The 25,979-nt window shown below is 44.0% G+C and overlaps 1 protein-coding gene across 1 annotated transcript in view; it reads right to left on the bottom strand.

The window, feature by feature from the left end:
- Positions 1–25,979, bottom strand: part of HMCN1 (hemicentin 1) — a 201,198-nt gene that overhangs the window by 14,087 nt on the left and 161,132 nt on the right. The window contains exons 70-97 of the mRNA XM_069862338.1: positions 25,174–25,255; positions 24,256–24,392; positions 20,677–20,818; positions 19,307–19,451; positions 18,343–18,470; positions 17,831–17,987; positions 17,226–17,347; positions 16,860–17,024; positions 16,633–16,740; positions 16,010–16,147; positions 15,704–15,838; positions 14,976–15,245; positions 14,062–14,252; positions 13,478–13,691; positions 12,781–12,915; positions 12,118–12,308; positions 11,470–11,551; positions 10,414–10,683; positions 9,453–9,623; positions 9,072–9,242; positions 8,313–8,483; positions 6,957–7,127; positions 5,807–5,977; positions 5,015–5,185; positions 3,892–4,041; positions 3,424–3,561; positions 3,051–3,172; positions 1,330–1,567 (exon numbers count right to left, since the gene is read on the bottom strand). Of these exons, the coding sequence (XP_069718439.1) occupies positions 1,330–1,567; positions 3,051–3,172; positions 3,424–3,561; positions 3,892–4,041; positions 5,015–5,185; positions 5,807–5,977; positions 6,957–7,127; positions 8,313–8,483; positions 9,072–9,242; positions 9,453–9,623; positions 10,414–10,683; positions 11,470–11,551; positions 12,118–12,308; positions 12,781–12,915; positions 13,478–13,691; positions 14,062–14,252; positions 14,976–15,245; positions 15,704–15,838; positions 16,010–16,147; positions 16,633–16,740; positions 16,860–17,024; positions 17,226–17,347; positions 17,831–17,987; positions 18,343–18,470; positions 19,307–19,451; positions 20,677–20,818; positions 24,256–24,392; positions 25,174–25,255 (4,486 nt within the window). The remainder of the gene's footprint in view (positions 1–1,329; positions 1,568–3,050; positions 3,173–3,423; positions 3,562–3,891; positions 4,042–5,014; positions 5,186–5,806; positions 5,978–6,956; positions 7,128–8,312; positions 8,484–9,071; positions 9,243–9,452; positions 9,624–10,413; positions 10,684–11,469; positions 11,552–12,117; positions 12,309–12,780; positions 12,916–13,477; positions 13,692–14,061; positions 14,253–14,975; positions 15,246–15,703; positions 15,839–16,009; positions 16,148–16,632; positions 16,741–16,859; positions 17,025–17,225; positions 17,348–17,830; positions 17,988–18,342; positions 18,471–19,306; positions 19,452–20,676; positions 20,819–24,255; positions 24,393–25,173; positions 25,256–25,979) is intronic.

Here is a 25,979-nt window from a genome sequence, read left to right as displayed (position 1 = left end):
TTCTACTTGGGCACTGAAAGTCAGTGGTGAATGGGTTTTGGTGTTTTGAAAAACATTAAACAGGTGAGAGGAATTTCCCTCGGAGTGACTGCAAGTTGCATCCCAGCCTGATCCATCCTGCAAAGTTCCACCATAAAGTTTTCATTATTAAAAAACATGCAGTTTCACTTCATGTAAAATGAGGGAAATAAACCCAAACCAAACAAATCGCCACGTCAAAGGCTGCAGGAAGTGACTGCAGAACACAAGTGTGTGCTATGAACTGTAATAAGCAGTCTCTACAAGAGTTTTCCAAAGACCACATGTATTCTGCTACATGAAAATTGATTCAATAAATATACAGTATATTAACTGTTGCAGGAAATAAATGCAAGTTTAGTAAAGAGTTGGCTAGATTTATGTATAGGCATAACTTGGTCTGAAGGCCTCTTTTTACCAGACCTCATTTTAAAACGGGGGGAAAAAAAGTCTTCTTTGGCTTTCAAATTGCACAATGAGTTCATAGTCTGGGAGGCGGAAAGAATAATTATTTTACTTCATTTAGAATGCTGCTGTTGAAAAGAAAGGCCAAGACAAGCGATCCCACTGTTTCACTTACTTTCAAACCTGAGTTATGTCATTTGAAACATTATACCAAGCCTTACTGCAAAAAAAAAAAGCCCAAATAATATATAAAACCGATAACAGGACATTCCGCTAACCAATTATGACTTCTGAAAGGGAAACCTGCTTACACAAATGTGAGAGTTTAATGAAAGCCAGTAGTTAGCCAGGCAGAGACAGAGCACAGCAGTCAGTACAGCCACCCGCTTGCTGCCTCTGCATTAGGACTCGTCAGATTTACAGAGCGAACAGAAGCCTGTGTCTACAAGGCACTACAAAACTGTGCACCACTCGTATCTGGCTATAAAAAAATACACCTATAACAGAGCAGTGACACTTTCAAGCCGCGTCTCACCATCGTACTTGTGGTACATGCCAAGTAATTCCACAGCAGTTCAATCTGAGGAGGGACTTAGGACATTTTACCCATTTTAGTGCTGAATTTTGAACGTTCTTCAACCTTGTTAGTATCTTATTTGCATCTGTGTGGGTTTTGCTGTGTGAAGAAAATATACAATCCTTTTTCTTAACAGCTGTGCAAAACCAAACAAAAGAAAAAAACACTGACACTGGATCCCACAAAGAAAACCACTATAATTTCATTTTAGAGAATGAAAGGTACATACAAGGTACACAGTCAGCTTTTGAGAATCTAGCTAATGAATTCCAGGAAGACAGGATGATATTTAACCCTCGTTTTGTTGTTGCACAAGATGAGAACAATACCTTTTGCGATGGAGGCGTGGATTTTAAAAGCCACGCTTTCTTCCAGTGGATTGTACTCTGTCGTAATAGAGGAAGCATGGAGTGTTTCCACCAAGAAAGGCATTTTTCCTTTAGTGTAATCATAGGTGATGGTGTGGTTCCATGTATAGGGCACACTGACTCCATCCAGGGTGAAGAGGCGAGTAGAATGAGCATACAGTTGCCCAGGGCCAGTTTGAATATAATCTTCGGTGTAATCCTGAAAGAGCAAGACTCACGCATCAGTCCCTGAATACAGCCAACACCACCATGCTCTTTGTATTATAAACTGGTTTAACACGTGCTCTGACACAGCTGAACAAATCCTATTTCACAAAACACATGACTTTTTTCACTCTTATTTTAACTGTTGAATCTTAACAGATTCTTATTTCTGTCAATAAGAACTGGGCTGTGGTACCAAGGATCCTGCGATGTGGGCCCCAGCAAAGTATTGCCCTAAACCCCTGAAAACGATCTTATTGTTCAAGAACAATCTTACAGGTTTAAACAACTTTTCATGCTCTGTGTCAGTTGCTGACAATGTGGGCTAAATAAACAATCAGTAGAGAAAAATTCTGCCGCTGAAAAAGGGTACAAATATCGGACATGCTACATATTGCACTGTATCAAAACAGCAAGAACTTCATGTTTATTTATTGTACTGTGGGAGTAAGATACTAAAACATTTGTACCAGTTACCTACCACTAACCAATTAGCATTTTTATAAAAAAGCAACTTTAAAGAATGTTCTTTCTTTCACAGTAAAATCAATTATCAAGCATCCAGTTTCATTAAAACAAAACTTTAACACCATGTTTTATATTAAGCAAAATGTTTTTCATGGGCTTAAACTAAACCCAAAAAGGCAGAAAACAGTTCCTTTGAACTCCACCTTTCTATCAGGAATACAAGGTCAGTGCTAGAAGCTCTCTTATTAGAATATCTCCTAGAAGCAATCGGCAGAGCATTTCACCAGCAAGAGTGTAACCTTTTACCATCATTCAAACCTTCCTCTCTAATCCTTCCTGAAAAAGTTAACAGAGAAGTGTCACTCTTTGATAAAGCACATTCTGTAAAGCATTTCAGATGAATTGTGTAGCAGGACCATGTGCCATAATCGATGTCTCCACAGGATACAGCTTTGATGCTCCAGCAGAGGAAGGAGCACATTACGAACAGCATCATGACAGCGTGCACGGCAAGGACACATAAAACCCCCTGATTCCGTATCTGCTAATCTCCTGCCATCACCACTTTATCAGCTAGAGGAGCGGCTCTCTGCCAGACTGTACATGTAAGTAGCTGCAGACCAACTACCAGTAATAGTCAGATATTTTCGCAACATGCCATGGCAGGAGAGACAGTGTCATCCTCCGGGAAGCCACGAAGCCAGACAGGCTCATGCTACACCTCCATAACTCTATCCAAAGCAAAATCTGACATGCCTGCCCATGATAACGAGCCCCAAAGACACTTTTCAGTACTGCCTTCCAACATCTAAAAATCTTGAGGGATCAATACTACCTTCCCGATGACAACTTTTCATTTTCAAAGGCTACATTAACATCTGTCAATTAAACCAGGCACAAAAGTTACAGACAGTAAAAAAGTTTTCAGCACTTAGCGCCTGTTGCTTTAGTGTAGATGAGAGAGGAAGCAGGTAGCGTGAGAGAAGAAGGTGGTTCTTGAGCAGTTTTACCTTCACGTTAACATAAGCTACTGACTGGAGCTGCAGCACGTGGCCTTTCACAACAACATCCAGCAGCAAGGCTCCATCTGAATCCAAGCCCCGGGCAATATGAGTCACTCGCAGAATCTCACCTGTGAATTGGAAGAGCCCATTGATTTAAAAAACATCCTAACCAGGGGCTAATCCTAACCTAGGATCCCTTGATCATAGAATCGTGCGATGTCCTGAGTTGGAATAGACCCACAAGGATTGAGCCCAGCTCCTGTCCCTGCACAGGACCACCCTAACATTCACACCACGTGTCTAAGGCCCTTGTCCAAATGCTTCTGGAATATCATCAGGCGACTGCTTCCCTAGAGATGGTATATCAGAGGTTACTAACCAGTTGCAAACTCGACTTGAGTTTCTCTCTTGAAGACGGCATCAGTGAGCGTAAACCCATTCATCGCTTCTCCAATTTCTTTTGCAGTTGTCCAATAAACTGGGCTGAGTATAGAAACAAGCTTTCTCATCGCTGGACCTGAAAGAAACACAACATGATATTTGAAAGCTTTTTGCCCAGCTTTATGCGACCCATATCAGTGGGAGCTAAATATGAAGACAAGTATGTAGCACTGGTTTTACAAACATTCAGATTTAAACTGGAAAAAAAAACGTATTGGCATATTCAGAAGAGTTATTAAAGTAATAGAAGTAAATATTGAAGATTCTCTTTTCTTCTCCCTGTCTATGGAAAGTTTAGATCTATTTCTTCAGTGGCACTCAATGGAATGCAGTGGTGAAAGCTGACACTGCACAGAATTCAGCCTGGCTAAAGGAAAAAAATGATAAAAAGTGAATAAAAACCTACCAAGGCTTCGAGGGACGTTTGTTATCTTGGCTTGTATTACTCTAGTTTCAGAGTCAGGGCTGTCTGTTACTGTGGCATTCAGGAAAGCAATTCCAAACTCAACATCATTAATATTTCCAATGATGTTGCCTTTGGCACGTGAAGGTCCTCCTGTGCAGGAAAGGAAAGGGAAGAATGGAGGAAAAAAAGCCCTGCATGAAAACACTGTTGTCTGGTACTTTGGGGAAGAGAGTGTGATTGAGACAAGGACTTGGGAGCATCGATTGATGAGAAGCTCGACATGGGCTGGCGAGGTGCACTCGCAGCCCAGAAGGCCGACTGTGTCCTGGGCTGCATCAGAAGCAGCGTGGCCAGCAGGGCGACGGAGGGGATTCTGCTGCCCCTTTGTTCCTTTCTTGAGAGACCTCATATGGAGGAGCACTTCCTATCCGAGGACAGGCTGAGAGAGTTTGGGTTGTTCAGCCTGGAGAAGAGAAGGAGACCTTAGAGCCACCTTCCAGTACCTGAAGGGGCTACAGGAAAGCTGGGGAGGGACAGTTCACAAAGACTTGGAGTGATAGGATGAGGGACAATGGGGATAAACTGGAGAGGGGCAAATTTAGACTAGACAGAAGGAGCAATTTCCTCATGATGAGGGTGGGGAGGCCCTGGCTCAGGTTGCCCAGGGAAGCTGTGGCCGCCCCATCCCTGGAGGTGTTCAAGGCCAGGTTGGATGGGGCTTGGGCAGCCTGATCCAGTGGGAGGTGTCCCTGCCCAGGGCAGGGGGGTGGGACTGGACGACCTTTAAGGTCCCATCCAACCCAAACTGTTGGGCAGCACTTTAACAAGTAAGGATATTTCTGCATATATTACTACATTTCTTGCAAGAGTAAGGCTTACAAGCTGCACGTAACAGGATGCTGTATATATGGGCTGAGATAAGCACAGAATAATACAGGAATCGCCTTATGCAATCACCTCTGGAAAGCAACAGTTGTTTAACAGCTGAAGCAGCAGGGGAGATTTGAAACTAAAAAAATGGAATTAGTTGGTTAACTGGCCTAAACATGAGACTACCGCTAACATTACGAGCACCACAGGCTTTCAGCACATTGTCATGTGTGCAGGCTGTAAATAAACTCACCGGGACATGCTTGGGTATTACACCTGGAGATCTGAGAGGGATCTCCAGCACAAGGATGTCCACGATTTAATGGGGCTGGATTGCTGCACAGGCGTATTCGGGTCTGCTCTCCTCCTCCGCAAGAAGCAGAGCATTGGCTCCATGTTTGCCACGGCCCCCAGTTTCCATCCACTGATGAAAGAAAGAATAAAGTTGTGATACAACAGGAACACAACAGCACACTGTGGGAAAACAGTTTCTGGAAACGCCTGATCTGATATGACATTTGTCCCAAACGCATAGAGGAGGAATTTAATAATAATCTCTTATTATTGTATCAGAATTTACAATTGAATAATATTCCCTTTCTGGGATGAGTTATAGAAGGGTGTTTAGAAATCTGCAGGTGTTTAGTAAATCTCTTGCATTGGGATTTCTCTGCTGCATTGCCAATATTGATCCTGAACTTGTAAGCTCTTTGACTGCTCCTTAGCTATGTACCTTCCATAAATCAACTAACTGATCGCCGTTTGAATTAAACCACATGAGCTGAGCAGGAGCAAGCTCCCTGACCCTGGAATATGTTGCAAGTTCACTAGAAGCCTCATAAACTGCATTTACTGTAAAAACTAAGTAGAATTACTAGGTGTAGGAAAGACTTTCGTACTTTCATTTCTCCTGCTTTGAATGATTCCATCTACTTTTGGGAAAATCTAACATGTGAAGCAGGAAATAATGGTAAAGTGAGTAATTTCACATAAATTATGTATACTAGGGGAAGTGTATTAATGTCTCTGTTATTTCTGCGCTCACCGGGGCACAGTTCAGTGCTGCACCTCTGGATCTGCATATCAGCCCCTGCACATGCCCTCCCACCGCTGGTTGGGCGAGGATTGTCACAGGTCCGGTATCGCCTCATCTGACCTCCATTGCACGTTCGACTGCAAGTTCCCCAACTGCTCCATGGGGCCCAGTTGCCATGAACTGCAAAATACAAGTCAGATTTTATCCATCTTCCTCTTAATAAGAAGAGATAGTCAAAATCAGACAGTCAAGCTAGGAAAACATTCCTACTGGAGAGGAACTTCTACATTTCTTCACCCAAAACAAAAGCAAACAACTCTTTGATGGTGTGACCAGCAGGTCCAGGGAGGTTATTCTCCCTCTGTACTCGGCACTGGTGAGACTGCTCCTTGAATCCTGTGTTCAGTTCTGGGCCCCTCACCACAAGAAGGATGTTGAGGCTCTGGAGCGAGTCCAGAGAAGAGCAATGAAGCTGGTGAAGGGGCTGGAGAACAGGCCTTATGAGGAATGGCTGAGAGAGCTGGGGGTGTTTAGCCTGGAGAAGAGGAGGCTGAGGGGAGACCTCATTGCTCTCTACAACTACCTGAAAGGAGGTTGTGGAGAGGAGGGTCCTGGGCTCTTCTCCCAAGTGACAGGGGACAGGACAAGAGGAAATGGCCTCAAGCTCCACCAGGGGAGGTTTAGGCTGGACATTAGGAAAAAATTTTCACAGAAAGGGTCATTGGGCACTGGAACGGGCTGCCCAGGGAGGGGTTGAGTCACCTTCCCTGGAGGGGTTTAAAGGACGAGTGGACGAGGTGCTGAGGGACATGATTTAGTGTTTGATAGGAATGGTTGTACTTGATGATCCGGTGGGTTTCTTTCAACCTGGTTATTCTATGATTCTGTGACAGCTGTAACTTTTGAAAGCTGCATGCTCTCTGGCAGGAGCTTATGCACCAGCTCCTGCTGGTTTGTGATCCTTGTATTTAATTAACACGTCCCAGTCACACCGACTGATGAAGAGATGTTTTTGCTCTCCTCAGGCAGCCAAACCAGCTCCTGTGTTCGGCCTCCCTAATCTTCATGGGAGCGTGTGATTTGTGGAGGGCTTCGATCCTCTGGTGCACGCATACAAACTCAGGCAGAGAGGATAAGCAGCCGACCCCAAGGCACTTACTCGGACAAGGGTCGCTGTTGCAAAAATCAATCTGTATGTCGTTCCCTTCACATTTGCGACCCCCAAACTGTGGAGCTGGGTCTGAGCAGTGGCGCGTCCTCTGCCTGCTGCCTCCCCCACAGGACACGGTGCAGGCACTCCAGCTGCTCCACAGGGCCCACTTCCCATCCACTGGTGAGAGAGGCAGAGCATGGTACAGTTTCAGTCTATGACATTCGAAATAATCCAGTAAACCAGTGCCACATGAGGGTAAATCCTACTGTCGGACGTATTGGCTCTCTCTGCAGAACATCTTAGCTACACAGGGATTTCGACAAAGGGATTTCCAGGAGTGAAAATGGGGAAAAGCATGACCTGCCTTTAAATAATCTGTAAGCCTGACCAGAATCATGGTCAGGGATCACTGTTCCCAAGCTCAACCACTCTCCCATTTTTAGGTATCCCTAAGTGAGTCAAACTGTATACAAAGCAGCCTCCAAAACTACCACACTGGTACGAATATCATCCCAAAATCTCAGTCCTTACTCCTGTATCCTCCTCTGGTTGCCTGAAGATGTAACCATTACTGCCTTCTTTCCTGATCCTTCCCAACCGACCTCTGATTCACTACCTGAGCTCTTCATGGGAGTTATTATTAAATTATCTCCCAAGAGCTGGGTTTAAGCAGTGGAATCAGTGTCTTTGATCATCCACACGGTGACTGGAGTTGGTGGCTGAGAAGAGGTGAGTTAGCTGCAGCGAAGCTGTAAGCAACAGCGTCCTCGGCAGCAGCGCATCAAGCCAGAGAAATGAGTGATGTTGAACCTGCAGTTGTTCAACTACCACAAGGTTTGTTCTCTCTTCTCCGAGTTGATATTTACGGTAGGGACTCAGAGTAGGACCTGGCATGTGCAAAACGGAGCACAAAGCCAAGGATCCAGTCTGAACCGCTGTGTGTTCCTAATTTTTCCCTTCATTACCATGGCACTCAGCCAAATACAGAGGTCACATTTCAAAAATTTGAGTTTTCTACCCAGTCAGGAAGGACTCCCTGAAACGGGGAAGACAAGGATAAATGAATCACGGAAACTGGGAAAATTTTTTAGACAGGAAGGTTTAGGAAACCTGTAATTTAACTGCCAAGGATTCAAAATGCTGCCTTTGCACAGGGGCAGGGCACGGGAAGGGAGACAAGGATAGAAGGAGAAATCCCTTGTTGGGTCTGTAGAGGGATGCTAAAAATAGTGACAGGGCCCTGCATGGCATTTTTTCAGGGACTAGACTTTTAGAACCAAAAGCTTTTGATGTAAATTAAGTAGAATTTGGAAAGGAAGTGTTGACTTTGTCATCGTTCTTATCGTGTGGGATGTGTCGTACCTGGGCAGCGCCTCTTGTTGCAGACCTGCACCTGTGCATCAGAGCCCTCACAGGACGCCCCGTCGAGCGAAGGAGGGGGGTTATTGCAGAGCCTCAGCCGGGTCTGAGTTCCCTTCCCGCACGTCTCGCTGCAAGGGCCCCACGGCAGCCAAGAACTCCACTCACCATCAACTGCAAAGGCAGAACAGCAGAACAGAACACCTGATCAAATCTAGTATTTTCCAAAGTGATCTGAGCTCTGACCATCCTGCACAAGGCTGAAGGTCTCAGCAGGAGAAAGGATTTGAAGGGCTAAAAGTGCTTCAGTAGCTACCAGTAAGCAGGAGCCAGAACATGGCTTGTTGCCAACATCTAGAGAAATAAATCTCTAGACAGTAGGTGAACACTTAGCATTGTGGTGGTAGCAAAAGCAGTGAAAAAGAGAAAAATCAATATAATAAAAACTGTATAGAAGGAAACACGCCAGTGGTGGAGGGGTATGAATAACCTACAGCCTGTCAAACATGGGGAGTTCTGCCAAGACAGGAAGGAAACCTAGTTCAGCTAGTTAAGAGGAAGAAATGGCTGAAATTGAAAATAAACAGAGGAAACAATGATAGTGTCTTAAATTAAATAACAATTGTGCTCTACACGGCTTTTTAAGAGAGTATTTTCATTTTAAGAGGGTTTGCACAACAGATTTCGAGTAGTGACTTTTTTAATAATCAGAAACAACCTGAAGCCCCTTATACAACTGATTCTGAACCAACCTTCTCTTACCTGGGCAAGGCCTAATATTACACATGACGGACTCCACAGAGCTGCCTTCACAGGGCTGCCCGCCATGCTGAGCTGCTGGGCTGCTGCATGTTCTGGTCCTGGTCCTGTTGCCACGTCCACAGCTCTTTGAACACTCTTCCCATAGCCCCCACTCCGACCAGTTGCCATCCACTAAGAAACAGGAAACCTCACAGTTTTACCTAAACCCCCCCCAACTTCTGTATTATTTATTAAAATTCCCCCCTTCCTTCCACAAAAGTAAAAAGGAATTCCAGCTTCTTAGTAAAATTAATCTGTGACGAAGATCCACGCTGGTAACTGTTAATGGTTAGGGCACTTAATGTAAGGGTGATTAAAGGTATCAACTCATTAAAGAACTACCTGGACATGGCTGGTTGTGGCAGCTGCGCACATCTGTTTCGGGCCCCTCGCATCTTTTCCCACCATTGGCTGGCAGAGGGTTGTTGCACTGACGGACGCGCTCCTGGACACCTCGCCCACAAGTTACACTGCAAGGTCGCCATTCAAGCCAATCAGAAAATCCACCATGCACTGCAATGGGCAACACAATGCTCTGTTTGTATTATGCTTGTACTTATAACTCGCTTAGACTGATACAGAAAAGTGAAAAAAGCACTTTTATGAGCCATGCTTGTAAATCCAAGTCACGTCACATCTTCATTACTGCCAAAATATCTTACTACAGGTCAGAGTAGTCATCAGGTCAGAGATCTTCATCAACTGCTCTGCAACAACTCACAGAATCATAGAATGGTTTGGGTTGAAAGAAATCTCAAAGCCCATCCAGTTCCACCCCCTGTGGTGGGCTGGGACACCTTCCACTGGATAAGGCGCTCCAAGCACCATCCAACCTGGCTCCAAGTACCTCCAGGGATGGCGCAGCCACCACTGCTCTAGGTGATCCAGGCAAGGGCCTCACCACCCTGGCAGGAAAACATTTCTTCCTAATTATTGCTTCCTAGTTATTGCTCATGCTCCTAGATGCTTTTCTTTGGAGGTACGATTAAGCTATGATATGTGTTCTGAGGATGGGGTCTAGTTCAAGATCCTTTCATTATTACTGGATGATCTGAGAGATCTTTTCCAACCTTAATAATTCTATGACTGATTCTGTGTGTCTCACATCTTCACACTCATCTGTCTCACGGGTGGATGAATATAACGGAACAAAATTTGATGAGACAGAAACCCGCTGACATGTCAGACCAGCCTTAAAATAATGGATAGATGGTAGGTCAGATAAAATATCCATAAAATAGGGGTAGGATAAATTCTTGATCGTGTTTATTCTCAGTTGCTCTCCTGCAATTTGTGCACCTACCCTGGACAGTCAGTGGGACTCTAACAAGAACAGATCCCACTAGATTCCTCGCTACACACTCATACTCAGATGTATCCTCCTTCTGTGCTGCAATAATACGCAAGGAGCCATTAGATAGGACAGTCAGTCTCTCGTTGCTCACAACTGGATGACCCTGGCGGGACCATTTGATGGTTGGAGGAGGCTCTCCATTTGCTTGGCAGTTCAGTATCGTGGTGGCACCGGCTTCAACTACTGTCTCTACAGGTTGAACAGTAATGACTGGAGGACCTGAAAGAGAAGGGTTTCTTTAGGCAAGAGCACATGGTTACATTTTTTACTTTGTACTGAATATTAAAAGAAGCCTCGTCAGAATAAGGGCAAAAAAAATCCTTAGTCAGTTGATTTTGATTAAAATTATTGCTGATCTTCCACTGCCAAAATATATGCAAGCTATGTTGAGGACAGGCTATTTTTAACATGTAGCAACTTGAGGACAAAAGCTGGGATTGAGGCCTGACTATATGAGGACACAGTCATCTTTATTGCTAAAACAGGTGGCTTTTCATAAAACCTGCAGCAAGATGCTATTAATCCCACCCAGAGGTAACCGAGACAGAACTCGGTACTGCTTGAGGCTGTAATAGCAAAGGGATGTTCAGAAACTCTATCGCTGGTGAAAGCATAATTCTGAAATGTTATTTCTGCCAAAAATATAATATTCTCGGTGAAAGCTAGGATTCACCTCATGTAATTTCCTAAATTTAAATGTTAAGAATCTAGTTTATGCCAGTTGTACAGACATCCTCTGCAGTCAGCTAACAGAAACAGGCCCTTTCAGAAGGTGATTCATCCCCTCTAAGTTGGTTTCTAAGATTAGGCTGAATTACTCTCTACGTGCTTCTCTTCTTTGACTTCTGTCACTAGCTCAGACTAAACTCTTGAATATTAATGATGAAAGATGAAATGGATCTTAACCTACAGGGCAGTGCCTGACCTCCAATATTTCAATGGGAGCTGCGTACACCCATCCAAGGGTAGGTTACGGCTCCGGCCAACTTATTGCTTTTGTCTTACTTTGAAGCGTTAGCGTCAGACTGCGTTCCACCGCTCCAGCCTCATTGGTTGCCACGCACTTGTAGTCACCAGCATCTTCATTCTAAAGAACACAAAGCAAACAGCCACCAGGTATGTAACGAGGGTTTCTGTTTGCACCTCCTGTAAGGGAATACTCCGAAACACAATACAGAACACCCCAGATCCTAAGAGGCATGCTGTTAGATTCTAGAGTATCTCAACATTTTGCCTTTACTAACATTCCAGTTTTTATTCCCTTCAGCTCCTTAATGCTGAGGATCAATTTTAAATGCTAAGAGATCTGCATATGCAGAACACAATTGCTTTTCAGCTGATCAGACTTTGCAGAATCCAGGCTCTTTTTAAGGTCAAAAGCAAATTCCCATTTAAATGGGGACAACCAGGATTTTGCACACCAACGATGAGTATGTAGAGTCAGTCCTGACAATTAAAAAGAGCAACAGCCCTCTGGAGCAGGGCTGTCACAACCATTTCAGCCTAATTCTAGTCTGAATGAAAACATTTGTTTAAGGAAAAAGCAAAAGGGGATTAAATGTCTAGCCTCGCTCTTTCAAAACACTACGATCCAGAATATCTTTATTGCTCAAGTACAATGCAGAAACACACGGTAACAGAGCAGCAACTCACAACAGTGCCGTAGATAGCAAGAGAACCATTGTTAAGCTGTCGGATCCTGTTGCTAATCGGAACACCAACTCCTTTCTTGCTCCACTGGATGGTTGGAGGCGGATCTCCTCTGACTTCACAGTTCAACACAGCGTTACCACCTAAGGGCTCAATTCGGCTAGAGTGGAAATCCCCTTTGAAGACTGGAGGCTCTGAAAAATTAAGTCAGAGAAAAGAAATAGCAGAGTGAAAATAAAATGCCCTCAATGACACTGCTGGTAGAAATAATTCATCTATGACTTTCTGAAGTGCAAAATTTCAACTTGTTTTGTTTTTTTCTGTTTAGGCATGACAAGGTATTAAATACTAGGGGTAATGGTTTTATACAGAAAGAGAGGAGGTTTAGATATTAAGAAGAAATTCTTTACTGTGAGGGTGGGGAGGCCCTGGCACAGGTTGCCCAGGGAAGCTGTGGCTGCCCCATCCCTGGAGGTGTTCAAGGGCAGGTTGGATGGGGTTTGGAGCAACCTGATCCGGTGGGTGGTGTCCCTGCCCATGGCAGGGGGTGGAACTGGATGGGCTTTGAGGTCCCTTCCAACCCAAGCATCCCATGATTCTACTATCAAAACAGATGTCTGTGTGAGACTGTCCAGTAGAGCCCACAACCACCGTTATTTTCCATACCTTTGACATACACAAACCCAATAGCTTTGATTGAGCCGACCGTGTTTTCTGCTGTGCATACGTAGGTACCGGAGTCATCTTTAGATACTCTTTCGATAATAAGTTCACTGTGTCCACTTACATCATCGTATTGTGCTGAAGGAAGAACATAAAGGGTTACTCTGATGATTTTAAACTTGCACATCTCAGTGGCTGGTAAGTCATAAGGCAGTTTGAATTACAGGGCTCTTCAGCAACTCAGCTCGATGGCACAGTGCCATTTCACTTCTGAGGTCTTAGAAACACACAGGCAAGTCACCGCTATGATATTTGTGCACATGCATGTATTCGCTTAAGTTCCCCCTTAATTTTGAGCTTGGTGCATCTGCATTCTATGAAGAGCTAAGGTTTTCTTCATATTTAAGAGAAACAGCACTAGACGTTCGATGCTGAGTAAATATAATCAGACACTGAATGTTTTTAATGTGCTACATCACTGGCTACAGAAGAGGAATAACTTCTCAATCATCTTCCTAACAGCTTTGTCTCACAGGCAATTTAATCAGATGATTGCGTAATACTGAAGATATCCCTCACATAATCACTGCCTAAGTTTGTTCTCTCTAGATTTGTTTTCTTCCTTATCCTAATCTAACTGCAATGCTGCATGGGAGAAAACACTAGAGCACAACGACCAGCAAGACCTGGTGATACCCACCTGGAATGATGTTATTGTTAAAGGTCCATGTTATTTTGGGGACAGGTACTCCAGCTGCTTTGCATGCTAATCTGAGCTTTTCTCCTTTAGTCAAAGCTACATCTCCAGGCAGTTCAGTGAAAGCTGGAAGCACGTGAACAATCAGGGTGATGGTGTGCGTGTCTTCGCCAGCAGCATTGTTAGCAATACAGGTGTAACTGCCGGAATCTTCAGGCTGGAAGAAATAACGTTGGGGAAACTTCAGCTGCGAGATATACTCCACAACACTACCACTTTCAATCATAAGAGGATCTCAAAAGGTTTGGAACAAGCATTCAGCAGAACTCTGAACTCTTTCACTTCCCCCAAATTTGAACAATGACCTACACGACTTTTTGCCCTTGCTGAGAATTTATCAGTACAAATTTTTCACCAATATTTTACTCCTCAGTGGAAAATGAAACATTTATAAACACTCTGGAACATTAAGAACAAGAAAACAAAATATAACAAAGACTGATCCAGAAGTGGGTGAATACTTAAGAGAAGCAGGGTCTTATCACTGCGGAACCTGTCAAGTCATAGCTTACATTTAGGGAACCTACCACAACATTGTCCAAAACGAGGTCTCCACCTGGCATAGCCTGATATTTTCCTACTATGTCTGTTAACAGCATATTGTCCTTCTTCCAGTTTATTGTTGGTGTTGGAATGCCCTCAGCCACACAGGACAGAACCGCCGGGGAGTCCTCCGTGACCGTGTACTGTGCCTCCGTACTGCGAATCTTGGGTGGAACTGTCAGAAGGTTTCACAGAATCATAGAATCACCAGGTTGGAAAAGACCTCCAGGATCATCGAGTCCAACCATTCCTATCAAACACTAAACCATGTTCCTGAGCACCTCATCTACGCATGTTTTAAACACCTCCAGGGAAGGTGACTCAACCACCTCCCTGGGCAGCCTGTTCCAGTGCCCAATGACCCTTCCTGTGAAAAATTTTTTCCTGATGTCCAGCCTGAACCTCCCCTGGTGGAGCTTGAGGCCATTCCCTCTCATCCTGTCCCCTGTCACTTGGGAGAAGAGCCCAGCACCCTCCCCTCCACAACCTCCTTTCAGGTAGTTGTAGAGAGCAATGAGGTCTCCCCTCAGCCTCCTCTTCTCCAGGATAAACAACCCAGTTTGTTAAACACGTTTACTTCTAGCACAACTGTAACAGCACATAGTGCTGGACTGAAGAAATCCCTGCCTAGATCTTCTGCATGGTTTCTCGTCTCCATCAATGACCACCTTTAATCATGCCAGAGAAATGTGTGAAATACTTGTAATAAAGTCTAAACTGAGTTAAGGAAATGCAATGTTCTTCCTAAACTCAAGCAACTGGCTGATAACTACAACCCAACAAAATGCACACATCACACAACACAATTTCCCTTAACTCATCCCTTCTGTCCTAGCTCCTGATCCTCCCCATGCCCAGGCTGTGACAATGCGTGTCGTTTCCGTATGGTCCCTCCTACCGTGCACGGTTAGCTCCACGCTAGAACTGCTGGACCCCGCCAGGTTGGCCGCTACGCACATGTAACGGCCAGTGTCGCCCAGCTGCACAAACACGATCTGCAGCGCACCAGTGCTAAGAATCCTTCTCCTCATGGACTCTGTGATTTGTTGACCATCTTTATGCCAGCTGATCTCTGGCCTGGGGTAGCCTTCAGCCTCACACTGCAGAGTGACAGACTGACCAGCAGGAGCAACGTATTCCTTGATGGGGGACTTGATAACAGGAGGAACTGAAAAGAATTAAGAAAATTAGATGTTGTAAAAAGCAGAGAATCCTTCAGCTCTCAGGTAAAATGCTCCTAAAACCATATTTTAAGGAGGAACTTCTTCACAATGAGGGTGGTGAGGCACTGGCCCAGGTTAGCTGCGGCTGCCCCATCCTTGAAGGTGTCCAAGGCCAAGCTGGACAGGCCTTGGGCAGCCTGATCCAGTGGGAGGTGGCCCTGCCCATGGAACTGGATGATCTTTAAGGTCCCTTCCAACCCAAACTAGTCTAGGATTCTATGATTTTGATCCTAAGGTAGACAGACAACTAAAAGGAATAAACTTTCCAGGCTCTATTCAGCATCAAGTCAAACAGGAAAGCATCAGGTGCATTTTTGTTGCTGAGATTTACATTTTGACTAACAAAAAGCATGAACTAATTTCTTGTCTGTAAATCACTATAACAGCTTAAAAGATGATTTACCTTGAACTTTGAGTTTGATCTTCCCCAGAGCAGTGCCAGCTGGATTTTGAGCAACGCACATGTAAGTACCAGCATCTTCCACAGCTGCTTTTGCAATCTGTAAACTGCCACTCGGGAGAACCATGTAACTGTTGCCTAAACCAAACATAAACAAGGTATGCAACTTTTGCTTTGGGTTGGGTTTGTTGTTTTTCTTTTTTTTATGAGGAATGGGTTCCTTACATCCAAGTTTGAACATTAAGAAAAGAGAAAATAAGTTTCTGAGCTACAGTAACTAGGCTAGGGTCACAGGCTTTAAGAGGATACCTGTTGTGACGATATTGATGCCCTCCTTTTGCCATGTTATGATGGGTCGAGGTGTACCAGTCGCTTCACATGGCAGCAGGATGGGACTGTTCACAATGACATCCAGCACCCCTGCCTGAGTTTGGATAACTGGGGGTTCTGTGGAACAAAATAAAAAGGAAAAACGTAATAGGTTTAACATTCAAAGCTAGAAAGTACAGAAGACACTAAAATCACATAAAGTGAGAGACGCCTGAATTAGTGATGGGTGGATTCTGCCATCCTCATGAAGAGCTCAACGGAAGTGCTCTTAAATATAGCAAACCTGGTCAGCATGAGTATGAGTATAGAACACGGCCTTACTTCATACAATTTACCATCACAGATACGTTTTGACTCACCAAAAAAGCAAAGAAACAACAATAAAACAGAGCAGCATGGACTGCAGGGCTCTATCCAAGGCATGAGAGCTGGAACATGCAGAGCAGTGACTCTGTGAATAAGCAGAGCTTCCAAAAGACAGGTCAGCAGGGCAAGACACTACCTGCGCCAGCCCGCTCTGGCCTCACCATCACTCTGCAGTACTTGTACATTTTAAATGGATGATGCTTATGGATAGAATGCTCTTCAGCTTCCCCTCTTACCCTGAACTTGGAGAGTGACGTGTCTGTGAGCCAAGCCCGCCGCGTTGAGGGCCACGCACGTGTATCGTCCCGTGTGCGCCAGCTGAGCAGCGGGGATTTCAACAGTGCCTGCCACAGAGAGAGACCACATGACAACAGGCAGCTTCTTTGCATTTATTTAATTACTTCTACGCATGCACAATTGCACTCTTTGGTGGAGGTTCTGCAGCTCCAGTCACGCACAGTACCTGAAGAGAGAATTCTGTAGCCATCTCCTCTGGGAAGCAATTTTATGCCGTTTTTGGTCCAATGAACTGAGGGGACAGGAATCCCTGATGCGGTGCAGGAAATCACTACTGGAGACAGCTTTGTTACCAAAAGGTCTGTAGCTTCGTCTGCTATGGATGGGGGCACTGAAAATGAAGATCAGTGTAAAGGTTACTTATCCATTTTCATGCTTATGAATACCTGGAAATAACGCATTTTTCTAGGGAATACCAGAGACTTATGGATGACACTGTTGTAAGAGAAAAACATAAAAATCTCATCTCAACATTGAAATGCCTGAAGAAGTTCTGAGATCCATACACGTGTAATAGCAATATCCCCTCTACCTTGAACAGTGAGTTCAACTGCTCTTCGATCTTCTCCTGCATCATTTGACACGGAGCACTCATAGACCGCAGTGTCATCCACGGTGGGAGAAATGATGACTAATGAACCTGAAGACAGAAGTCTGAACAAGGAAAAGAAAGTAAAAGCCATTGAAATCTTTCATTTCATCTCAAGTAATTAGACCAATGAATTTGCAGCCTTCCAATACTGAAAGGAGCTCCAGGAAAGCTGGGGAGGGGCTATTGATCAGGGAGTGCAGGGACACGATGAGGAGAACGGTTTTCAGCTGAAAGAGGGATGAGATCTTGGGAAGAAATGTTTTGCTTTGAGGGTGGGGAGGCCCTGGCCCAGGTTGCCCAGGGAAGTCGTGGCTGCCCCATCCCTGGAGGTGTTCAAGGCCAGGTTGGATGGGGCTTGGAGCAACCAGATCCAGCAGGGGGTGTCCCTGCTCATGGCACGGGGGTTGGAACTGGATGGTGTTTCAAGGTCCCTTCCCACCCAAATCATTCTGTAATTCTGTGATTCTATGACTTTAAGCATGGATAGATTTTTAAAATGCCAAAAGCATCCTTCAAACCCACAGCGAAAAGAAAATCTCTCTCACCTGTATGCATTCTGGTTCTGGTCAACACTAAGCAGATGCCCATTCTTTTTCCAGCTAATTGCTGGTTTGGGAATTCCAGTGGTTTCACAAGGCAAAGTGGTCTGCACGTTCACAGTAACTGTAATATTCATTTGTCCAGGAGCAATAGTTGGAGGAACTAAGGACAAAGCAAGCCTAATTATTCCTAATAATTATATACGTATGCCCCCTCTGTATTTAGAACTGAATTGCCTGAACACACGCACTTGATTTTTATAAAGAATAACCAACTTTCTGGTTCCAGTGTACAAGGAGTAAATATTATCCTTCCAGGAACACTTGGGTTTGGTATCCCTAAGGCCATAAATGTCTTTCCTTTACTTATTGTTTTTACTTAAAAGAAACCAGAGTTGCTAAAAAGGGCTGAACTTAAAATTGGATCTGGCAGAAAAAAAAAACCAAACCAGCAGTGTAACTGGACTTCAGAGTTCTAAAACCACACGTATTTGTCTAAATCGAAAAAAAACTCTTACCAAGAACCTGCAAATCAATTCGTTTGCGCTCAGTGCCAGCGGCGTTGGTTGCCATACACACGTATCTCCCCATGTCGGTGACAAGGGCTGAGTGGATGTGCAGAGACCCATCCTCTAACACGGAATACCTGAAACAAAGCCACACAGCTTCTCCTACTATCCACTCAACAGGACCAGGTCATAAGGAAGGAAAAGGTCACTCCGGGGACACAACAAAGATCCTAAACATGTGCTATCTCACTCTGAGCACACAGAGCTTTCTCATTTATTACATTTATTCTGACCGCACTCTTTCCCAGGACATTAATTTTCCAGAGGAATTATGAAATCTAGGGACTATTTACAAAGCCTTGGAGTGATAGGATGAGGGGCAATGGGGATAAACTGGAGAGGGGCAGGCTTAGAGTAGACAGAAGGAGGAATTTCTTCACGATGAGGGTGGGGAGGTCCTGGCCCAGGTTGCCCAGGGAAGCTGTGGCTGCCCCATCCCTGGAGGTGTTCAAGGGGCCTTGGGCAGCCTGATCCAGTGAGAGGTGTCCCTGCCCATGGTAGGGGGGTGGAATTGGATGGCTTTTAAGGTGCCTTCCAACCCAGACTATTCTACGATATTTATATCTAAAAATACAAAGATCTTCCATGTTTAGCGTAAAAAATTCTTAATATCAATATCCTTAATATGAATAATTATTATCTTGGCTTGTCAAAGGAGTTTTACATCCTTCTTGACAACAAAAGCATGAAAACTTTGGTACTGCTACATTTCTGCAGAACAACTTGTTTGCATTACTGTTTCTATCACTGTATTTCCCACATTTAGGTCTATTTGAGATGACAGTACAAACATTAGTTGTGAGCCATGGAAACTAAACTATTTTACAAATCAGAGATGCTTAATTAAGCTTTCTGTAATTAATACATTCTTAAAAAACAATGAAGAATATCTGTACTGATTTCTGGACCATACCTCGTATTGTTTCCAGTAAGAACAGCCCCGTCCTTCCTCCATGTAACTCTCGGGGTCGGAACTCCTTGTGCAGCACACTCCAGCAGAGCAGAAGCATTGACGAGAACCACAGCAGTCGGAGGGCTGCTCTGGATTGTGGGAGCCACTGGGAAGGGAAAAATCACAGGTGACATAAGAAAATATCTTGGTACTGCAATGATTGCCCAATGAAGCTGTGGCTGCCCCATCCCTGGAGGTGTCCAAGGCCAGGTTGGATGGGCTTTGAGCAACCTGATCTAGTGGGAGGTGTCCCTGCCCATGGTAGAGGGTGGAACTGGACGGGCTTTGAGGTCCCTTCCAGCCCAAACCATTCTACAATTCTTTATTTGAAATTGAACACAAAGACAGATGTGAAAACAAGTGTGAGGAGCACTGCAAAGACAGAAACAAGTTTCTTACTGGTCTGTGTAATGCGGGATAATTACCAGGATGCAGTAGGGAATGAAAAAGAAAGTCTGTCTGAAAGGCACTGTAAATATAATCTTTGCAAGTGACCGCAATGGTTATCACACAGCTAAAACAGTAAAAGAGTTTAGCATTTTTAACTCAGTAAAATAAGGCTGCAGTGGTACCCTTGCTTCACAATTACAAATTAAGGAGAAAAAAGGCTTTTAACTGGACTGGTAAGGACAGTTATTGGTGGGAGCACAGAGTAAAAGAGGTACTTGTATCTGGGTTATAAACAGAATAAAAATAGGGAAAAAAATTCTTATCATCACCCAAGTATGAGACCAGAATAGTTTCTCATCAGACTAGAGGGGAGACAATAAATAGCTTTAAAATGAAATTCGGGCCTATGGTAGAACAGGACAGGAATGGAGATGCTCAGGGCCCTTCAAGACCTATCTATTCTGGCTCCGTGTCAGGATGCTGGGTAGATGCACAGCACCCTCCACTAGCAGAAAGCACAGACAGAATGAACCAGATGCAGGACTGAGAAATGCTCTTGGACAAATTCGGGGAAGTTCTTGAAAGCATTTGGCTGGCACCTTGGGGTACTAGGTTTCATAGCTGGCTTGGCCAGTGGTTTTGCAAATTATTTGAAGACTGGCTGCTTCTCTGCACCTGTAAGCAGGAGGTGCAGGGAGATAGGGCTTGAAGGGCCCTGTGCGTCTCTCTGCAGAGAGAGCAAAGGTGAGGCCCCAACAAGCCCTTTATTGTGAGGGACAAATGTGGACTCTTAAAAGCACATGTGATCATATACATTCTCCCACAGTTTATACTCAGCCTACTGGTCGGCACTTTGCTAGAAAGAGATGACTAATGTTTGAACTCCTGCAGAAATACCACACAAAGGTCAAAATGCACAAGATTGGATCTATGATTTTTACCATGTACTGTCAGCATGAACTCCCTGGTCATTTTTCCAGCGATATTGCTTGCCACACACGTATAGCTTGCGGTATCGCTGAGGTCAGCGTTATTGATCTGCAGGTATCGCCCGTTGGACAGGATTCGAACGCGAGGAGTGCCCTAAGGGGAAAGAGAGAGAGTTTGACGAATTTAACTTTACTGTTGTTCTCCTTGTGAAGACAGAACATGCATTCGTTGCAGAGTAATAAAGATCATGAAGGAAGGCCAAAGACAAACCAAGAACTGAATTCATTGCTGGCTTAACTTTGTTCACATAGGTGAAGATAACAGGGTAAACAGGTTTAAAAACTATCACTGCTTAATGATTCCCCCTTGAAATCCCTCCTGGGACTTGAGGCCGAACAAGGCAGTTTTTTTGGGTTACGTAGCCAAAGGATTTTGGAGTTTTTACAGAAACGGGCACATGATTGATTAACTACAATGACTCCACAACACGTGCTAGGCAGCCATTTGAAGTCAAAACCTTCTTACCATAACTAGTCTGCATCAGACCTGCATGAAAGACTGACAGTAATCTCGACTACAAGGGTTCAAAAAATGGTCTGGATAAACAACAACAGAAAAAGAACAGAAACTCAAACTTTCGCAGCATGTGCTATTCACACTTTGGATGAAACTGAAAGCTGATGTTCCCATCTACATTGGCTTAGAAGATCTGAGAACAGCAACCGCAAGAGAGGTGAAACTCCTCTGGTTCTGCACTTCTCCGTACTTGCACCCCGCTATGCTGGTCTCTAGGCATCAACCCAACAAGTCGGTGACCACAGACCATACAGCAGCACTGGAGCCTCCCTGACGAAACGATTCCCCATGGGAGCACATTACAGACAGTCAGGCTTTGGGTCATACCTGGTGTTTCCTGTTGAGCATGCAGCCTGTGCTACGGTTCTAAACACAGAGGCATACACGTGACAAAATGAAGCTATCGTTTAGCTCCTATGCTCTACACTCAAGGTATGTCAGAAAACCCACCTTTCAAAGAATACAAATTCAGCAATTCTTTTGGTGTTTAGAAGTCAGATTAGGTCAAGACGCTCCTATCTACTTGTTTTCTGAACACTGAATGTGTCTTTCCAAATCAATAAAAAGTGCAAGGACTCCAGAGCTGCCAGAAGCTAAATCTATGGTCCTGCTAGCCAAAACAGTGGTGGTGGTGCTGCACAGTTACATCACTAAGCATGCAGAGGTCTAGAGTAGTCCTCAACATTTGCGCAGCAGGAGGAACAACACCCTCCACAAGGTCATTTCACAAAAATCAGCGATGACTGAAATTGAAATATCACCACAACCTGAAAAGCTGACTTTCTGCAGCCCTCTCTTGTCCCTGTGAAACCTCCGTTTCTCCAAGATAAGGAGGATCGTATGCCACAAAGCCCCTCACTTTCCATGCCCAAGGGGAGCTCCTTCCCAGCTCCTTAGCATTAGGCTGTTATATTTCTTTGAGATTTGAGAAGGCAACCAGGCATTCAGGAGGACACTAATGTTTTCCTGAATATCTAGAGTATGTATTTATATAAGCTCAGATGATGAATGAAAACGATGATGGGGAACAGAATGAACCTAAGCCTGCTACTTGAAGTCCACATCACAAACAGAGTCCCATGTCTGAACTACATTTATAACTTAAATTCAGCGCTGGAGCAGAGCTAATTAGGGCTTGCAATTCCCTACTTTGTTATCAAACAGAAGGCAGGGGATTGACGACATCACACAACTAAGATGCCCCAGCCCTCACACACTGACATAAATTCATGAAGCAATAGGAGAACAAATACTACAGAAGTAATTCACAGGTTTTCACATGAGTACTTGTGTCTATCACAGTGTTCCTCCATTGCTTTTCTGGTGAATGTTTGTTAACAGTGGCTTCCTTTCATGGCTTATTTTCATTAAGTATTGCTTTTAAAACACAAGCTTTCCAAGCAAAAAAGTATTTCTATATTTAACCTCCAATCCTCGTTCAAACTTGCTTTCATAAAGAAAAAAAAACCAACCGATCACTATCCAATTAAAGAATTGACTGTTTAGAGAGGATTTTTTTCTCTGAGACTTGTTTCTAGTGAGTTCTTCTGCTATATCCAAGGTAACATTACAAGAGGCACTCAGTAAGACATCATCACCCACCATTGTCCTAATTCTCCCACTAATATCTCATTCTTCAATATTTACAATAGAGAAAGCCTGAGGAATGGCATGCTGGAAGGAAAGCAAATAAGGAGAACTTCAGATGAAGACTATGGATGGGCTATATATCAAGGGCTATAATTAATTTCATAATGAATTTGTTTCCTCTTTATTAATAAATAAAGATCAACAAAGGAGAAAATCATCAAGTAATTATGCTCAATTAATAACTGAACTGAAATTACTCAGTTGGAAAGCACCTGGTTTCTGATTGTTCCCAAAGAAGAGGATGGAAAGTAAATAACCCCTTTTTATAAAATGTGGCTCTTGTTAGACCCCAGCTGGAGCCCTGTATCCAGTTCTGGAATCCCCAACATAAGAAGGAGATGGAACTGTCGGAACAGGCCCAGAGGAGGGCACGGAGATGATCCAAGGGCTGGAGCACCTCCCATACAAGGACAGGCTGAGAGAGTTGGGGTTGTTTAGCCTGGAGAAGAGAAGGCTCCTGGGAGACCTTAGAGTAGCTTCCAGTACTGAAAGGGGCTCCAGGAATGCTGGGGAGGGGCTCTTGGTCAGAGAGTGCAGGGATAGGATAAGGGGAAATGGCTTTAAATTGGAAGGGGGAAGGATTTACATTCAACATTAGGAAGAAAATCTTCACAATAAGTGTGGGGAAACCCTGGCCCAGGTTGCCCAGGGAAGCTGTGGCTGCCCCATCCCTGGAGGCGTTCAGGGCCAGGTTGGATGAGCCTTGGGCAGCCTGATCCAGTGGGAGGTGTCCCTGCCCATGGCAGGGGGTGGAACTGGATGGGCTTTAAAGGTTCCTTCCAACCCAAACCATTCCATGATTTTTTTTAAACCATCCCCATCTTGCTAATCATCTCTCAATCAGCAAAGACTCAATGCCTTAACATGACACTTCATGGAATTTGGTTCAGAGTGAAAAAGATGCATTCGATAAAACCCTGTGGTGATTAACAGCCTTTTATTTATTTTTTTCCAGCTTAAAGAATCATAATTCCTTTCTAAATACTACTAGAATATGAGGATGCATAATATACCCAAAGGAAACATATAGCGTAATCTTTTCTCAGCTACCTTTCCTGGGAAGCCATTCAGGAGTATACCAAAGGCTTCTAGCATTGTTCAGAGGATCCAGGAGGAGGAAGGGATCCCCCTAAAGGAAAAAAGAACAAGTAACAGTGGGATGGCCACCACATGCTTGCTAGCTTCAGGTACTCAGTTAGGACTGACTATATTTGTACGGGGGCTACTCAGCTTCTCTTGGATTCAAGGCACCATGACTTGGACTGCACTGAAGGAGCAAGTGAGCAGAATAAGAAACCTCAGGCACTGTGTGTTTTAAAAATGAACAGAACAAAAGACTAGAACAAATAATGTAACCACTGTACCTCCAGAAGTTCTCCATTTTTAAGCCATGAGATGGTTGGAGGTGGCACAGCATCTGACTTGCATTCCAGTATAATTTGTCTGTTCTGCAGTACGGTGAGGTCCTGGGGGACACTGGTACCGGCAATGTTAGGAGGAACTGTTACAAAAATTAACAAAAAAAAAAGACCCACCACACATATGAGCTAGTGTTAAAATTCTTCATTGAAAATTTCCAATTTATTGCTTAAAAGTAAATGCAAATAATGCCATTAATTAGTTCTACTTTTCAATACCTGTGTTATCTCATTTATTTAACTGGTGCACCTGACTCTTGAGTCACATGCTGGAAATTCCCGTGACAGAAATTAATTTCAAGTCTGTTCTCAGCAAGAACATAGAAGAACAGATCTCGGACAGAGCAGAGATCACTGAAGCTCCATAAACTGTGCATCAATAGGCATGGAAGCTATGATCTCAAGCAGAAACCCAAGGCATATTGTACAAGTGTGGAAGTCTCATTTATGCTTCTTTTACTGTCCAACACTTCATGTATTCACTTCTAAATACATTTCTTACCTTCTACTGAAAAACTAAGACGATCATAGATATCAGAATCCTGCATATCCCCTTCAGTGAGCACAATTAACTCAATCCAGCTGAATACTGATACCTATGACTGTCCTAGGCATTCAAAAAATTCAAAATGATAACAGAAACCAGTTGCATCTGGTGGAGCTTCCCCTTTTCATTGCCTATTGAGTTCAGAATAGCCAACTGCACACAGAAATGTTAAGTATGATCAGATGGTGCAATATCACTTTCTCAAAATATGTTATATTTCCTCTTTAGTGGTCCATAACTCGTTAAGTGAAATACCAATGAATACCTTAGTAGTCTATAGTTTGAAGGAATATTTTTTTCCCCTGAATTAAACTTACCATGCACTCTCACTAAATACTCTTTGTCATCATCTCCTGCTGGGCTAGATGCCAAGCACGTGTATCTTCCTGTGTCCTCCACCTGGAAACATAAGAACAACTCCAGCGGAAACCTCAGAACATGGGAATAACTCAGAAAAACTGAAATGTCTACGTACATAGAATACATTGACAGCAACACGTAACAGGCAGAGCTTCAACAGAAACACAATAGATAAGGAATGCTTGAAAACAAAATAAAGGTCCTGAAAACGTCTTTATTTTGCCACGGTGGGATTGTACAGGGATGAGTTAGGAGTTGCAGGACAGCATAAAATCTCTCTGGATAACCTGTCTCCAGCAAGACACCTTCTCTCTGTGATGCTTTTGGCAACAAGTAATCAATAAAGATGGAAGTGGCTATGTAATCATAGAATAGTTTGAGTTGGAAGGGACCTTAAAGATCATCTACTTCCAACCCCCTTGGCATGGGCAGCGACATCCCACTAGATCAGGCTGCCCATCCATCAAAGCAAGGGTCAGTTCTGGGTCCTAAGGGAATCTCTCTGTACATACTTACTCCTTAATTCCTTTATGCTTTCTCCTTCCTGTAAACTCTTCATCGCAAAGACAAGAAGTCATAGAATCATAGAATAACCAGGTTGGAAGAGACCCACCGGATCATCGAGTCCAACCATTCCTATCAAACACTAAACCATGCCCCTTAGCACCTCGTCCATCCATGCCTTAAACACCTCCAGGGAAGGTGACTCAACCACCTCCCTGGGCAGCCTGTTCCAGTGCCCAATGACCCTTTCTGTGAAAAC

The sequence above is a fragment of the Phaenicophaeus curvirostris genome, chromosome 8 (assembly GCF_032191515.1).
Source record: "Phaenicophaeus curvirostris isolate KB17595 chromosome 8, BPBGC_Pcur_1.0, whole genome shotgun sequence".
Classification (NCBI taxonomy): Eukaryota; Metazoa; Chordata; class Aves; order Cuculiformes; family Cuculidae; genus Phaenicophaeus; species Phaenicophaeus curvirostris.
The sequence above is the reverse complement of the archived record's forward strand: the minus strand, read 5'-3'. Positions and strand labels throughout refer to the sequence as shown.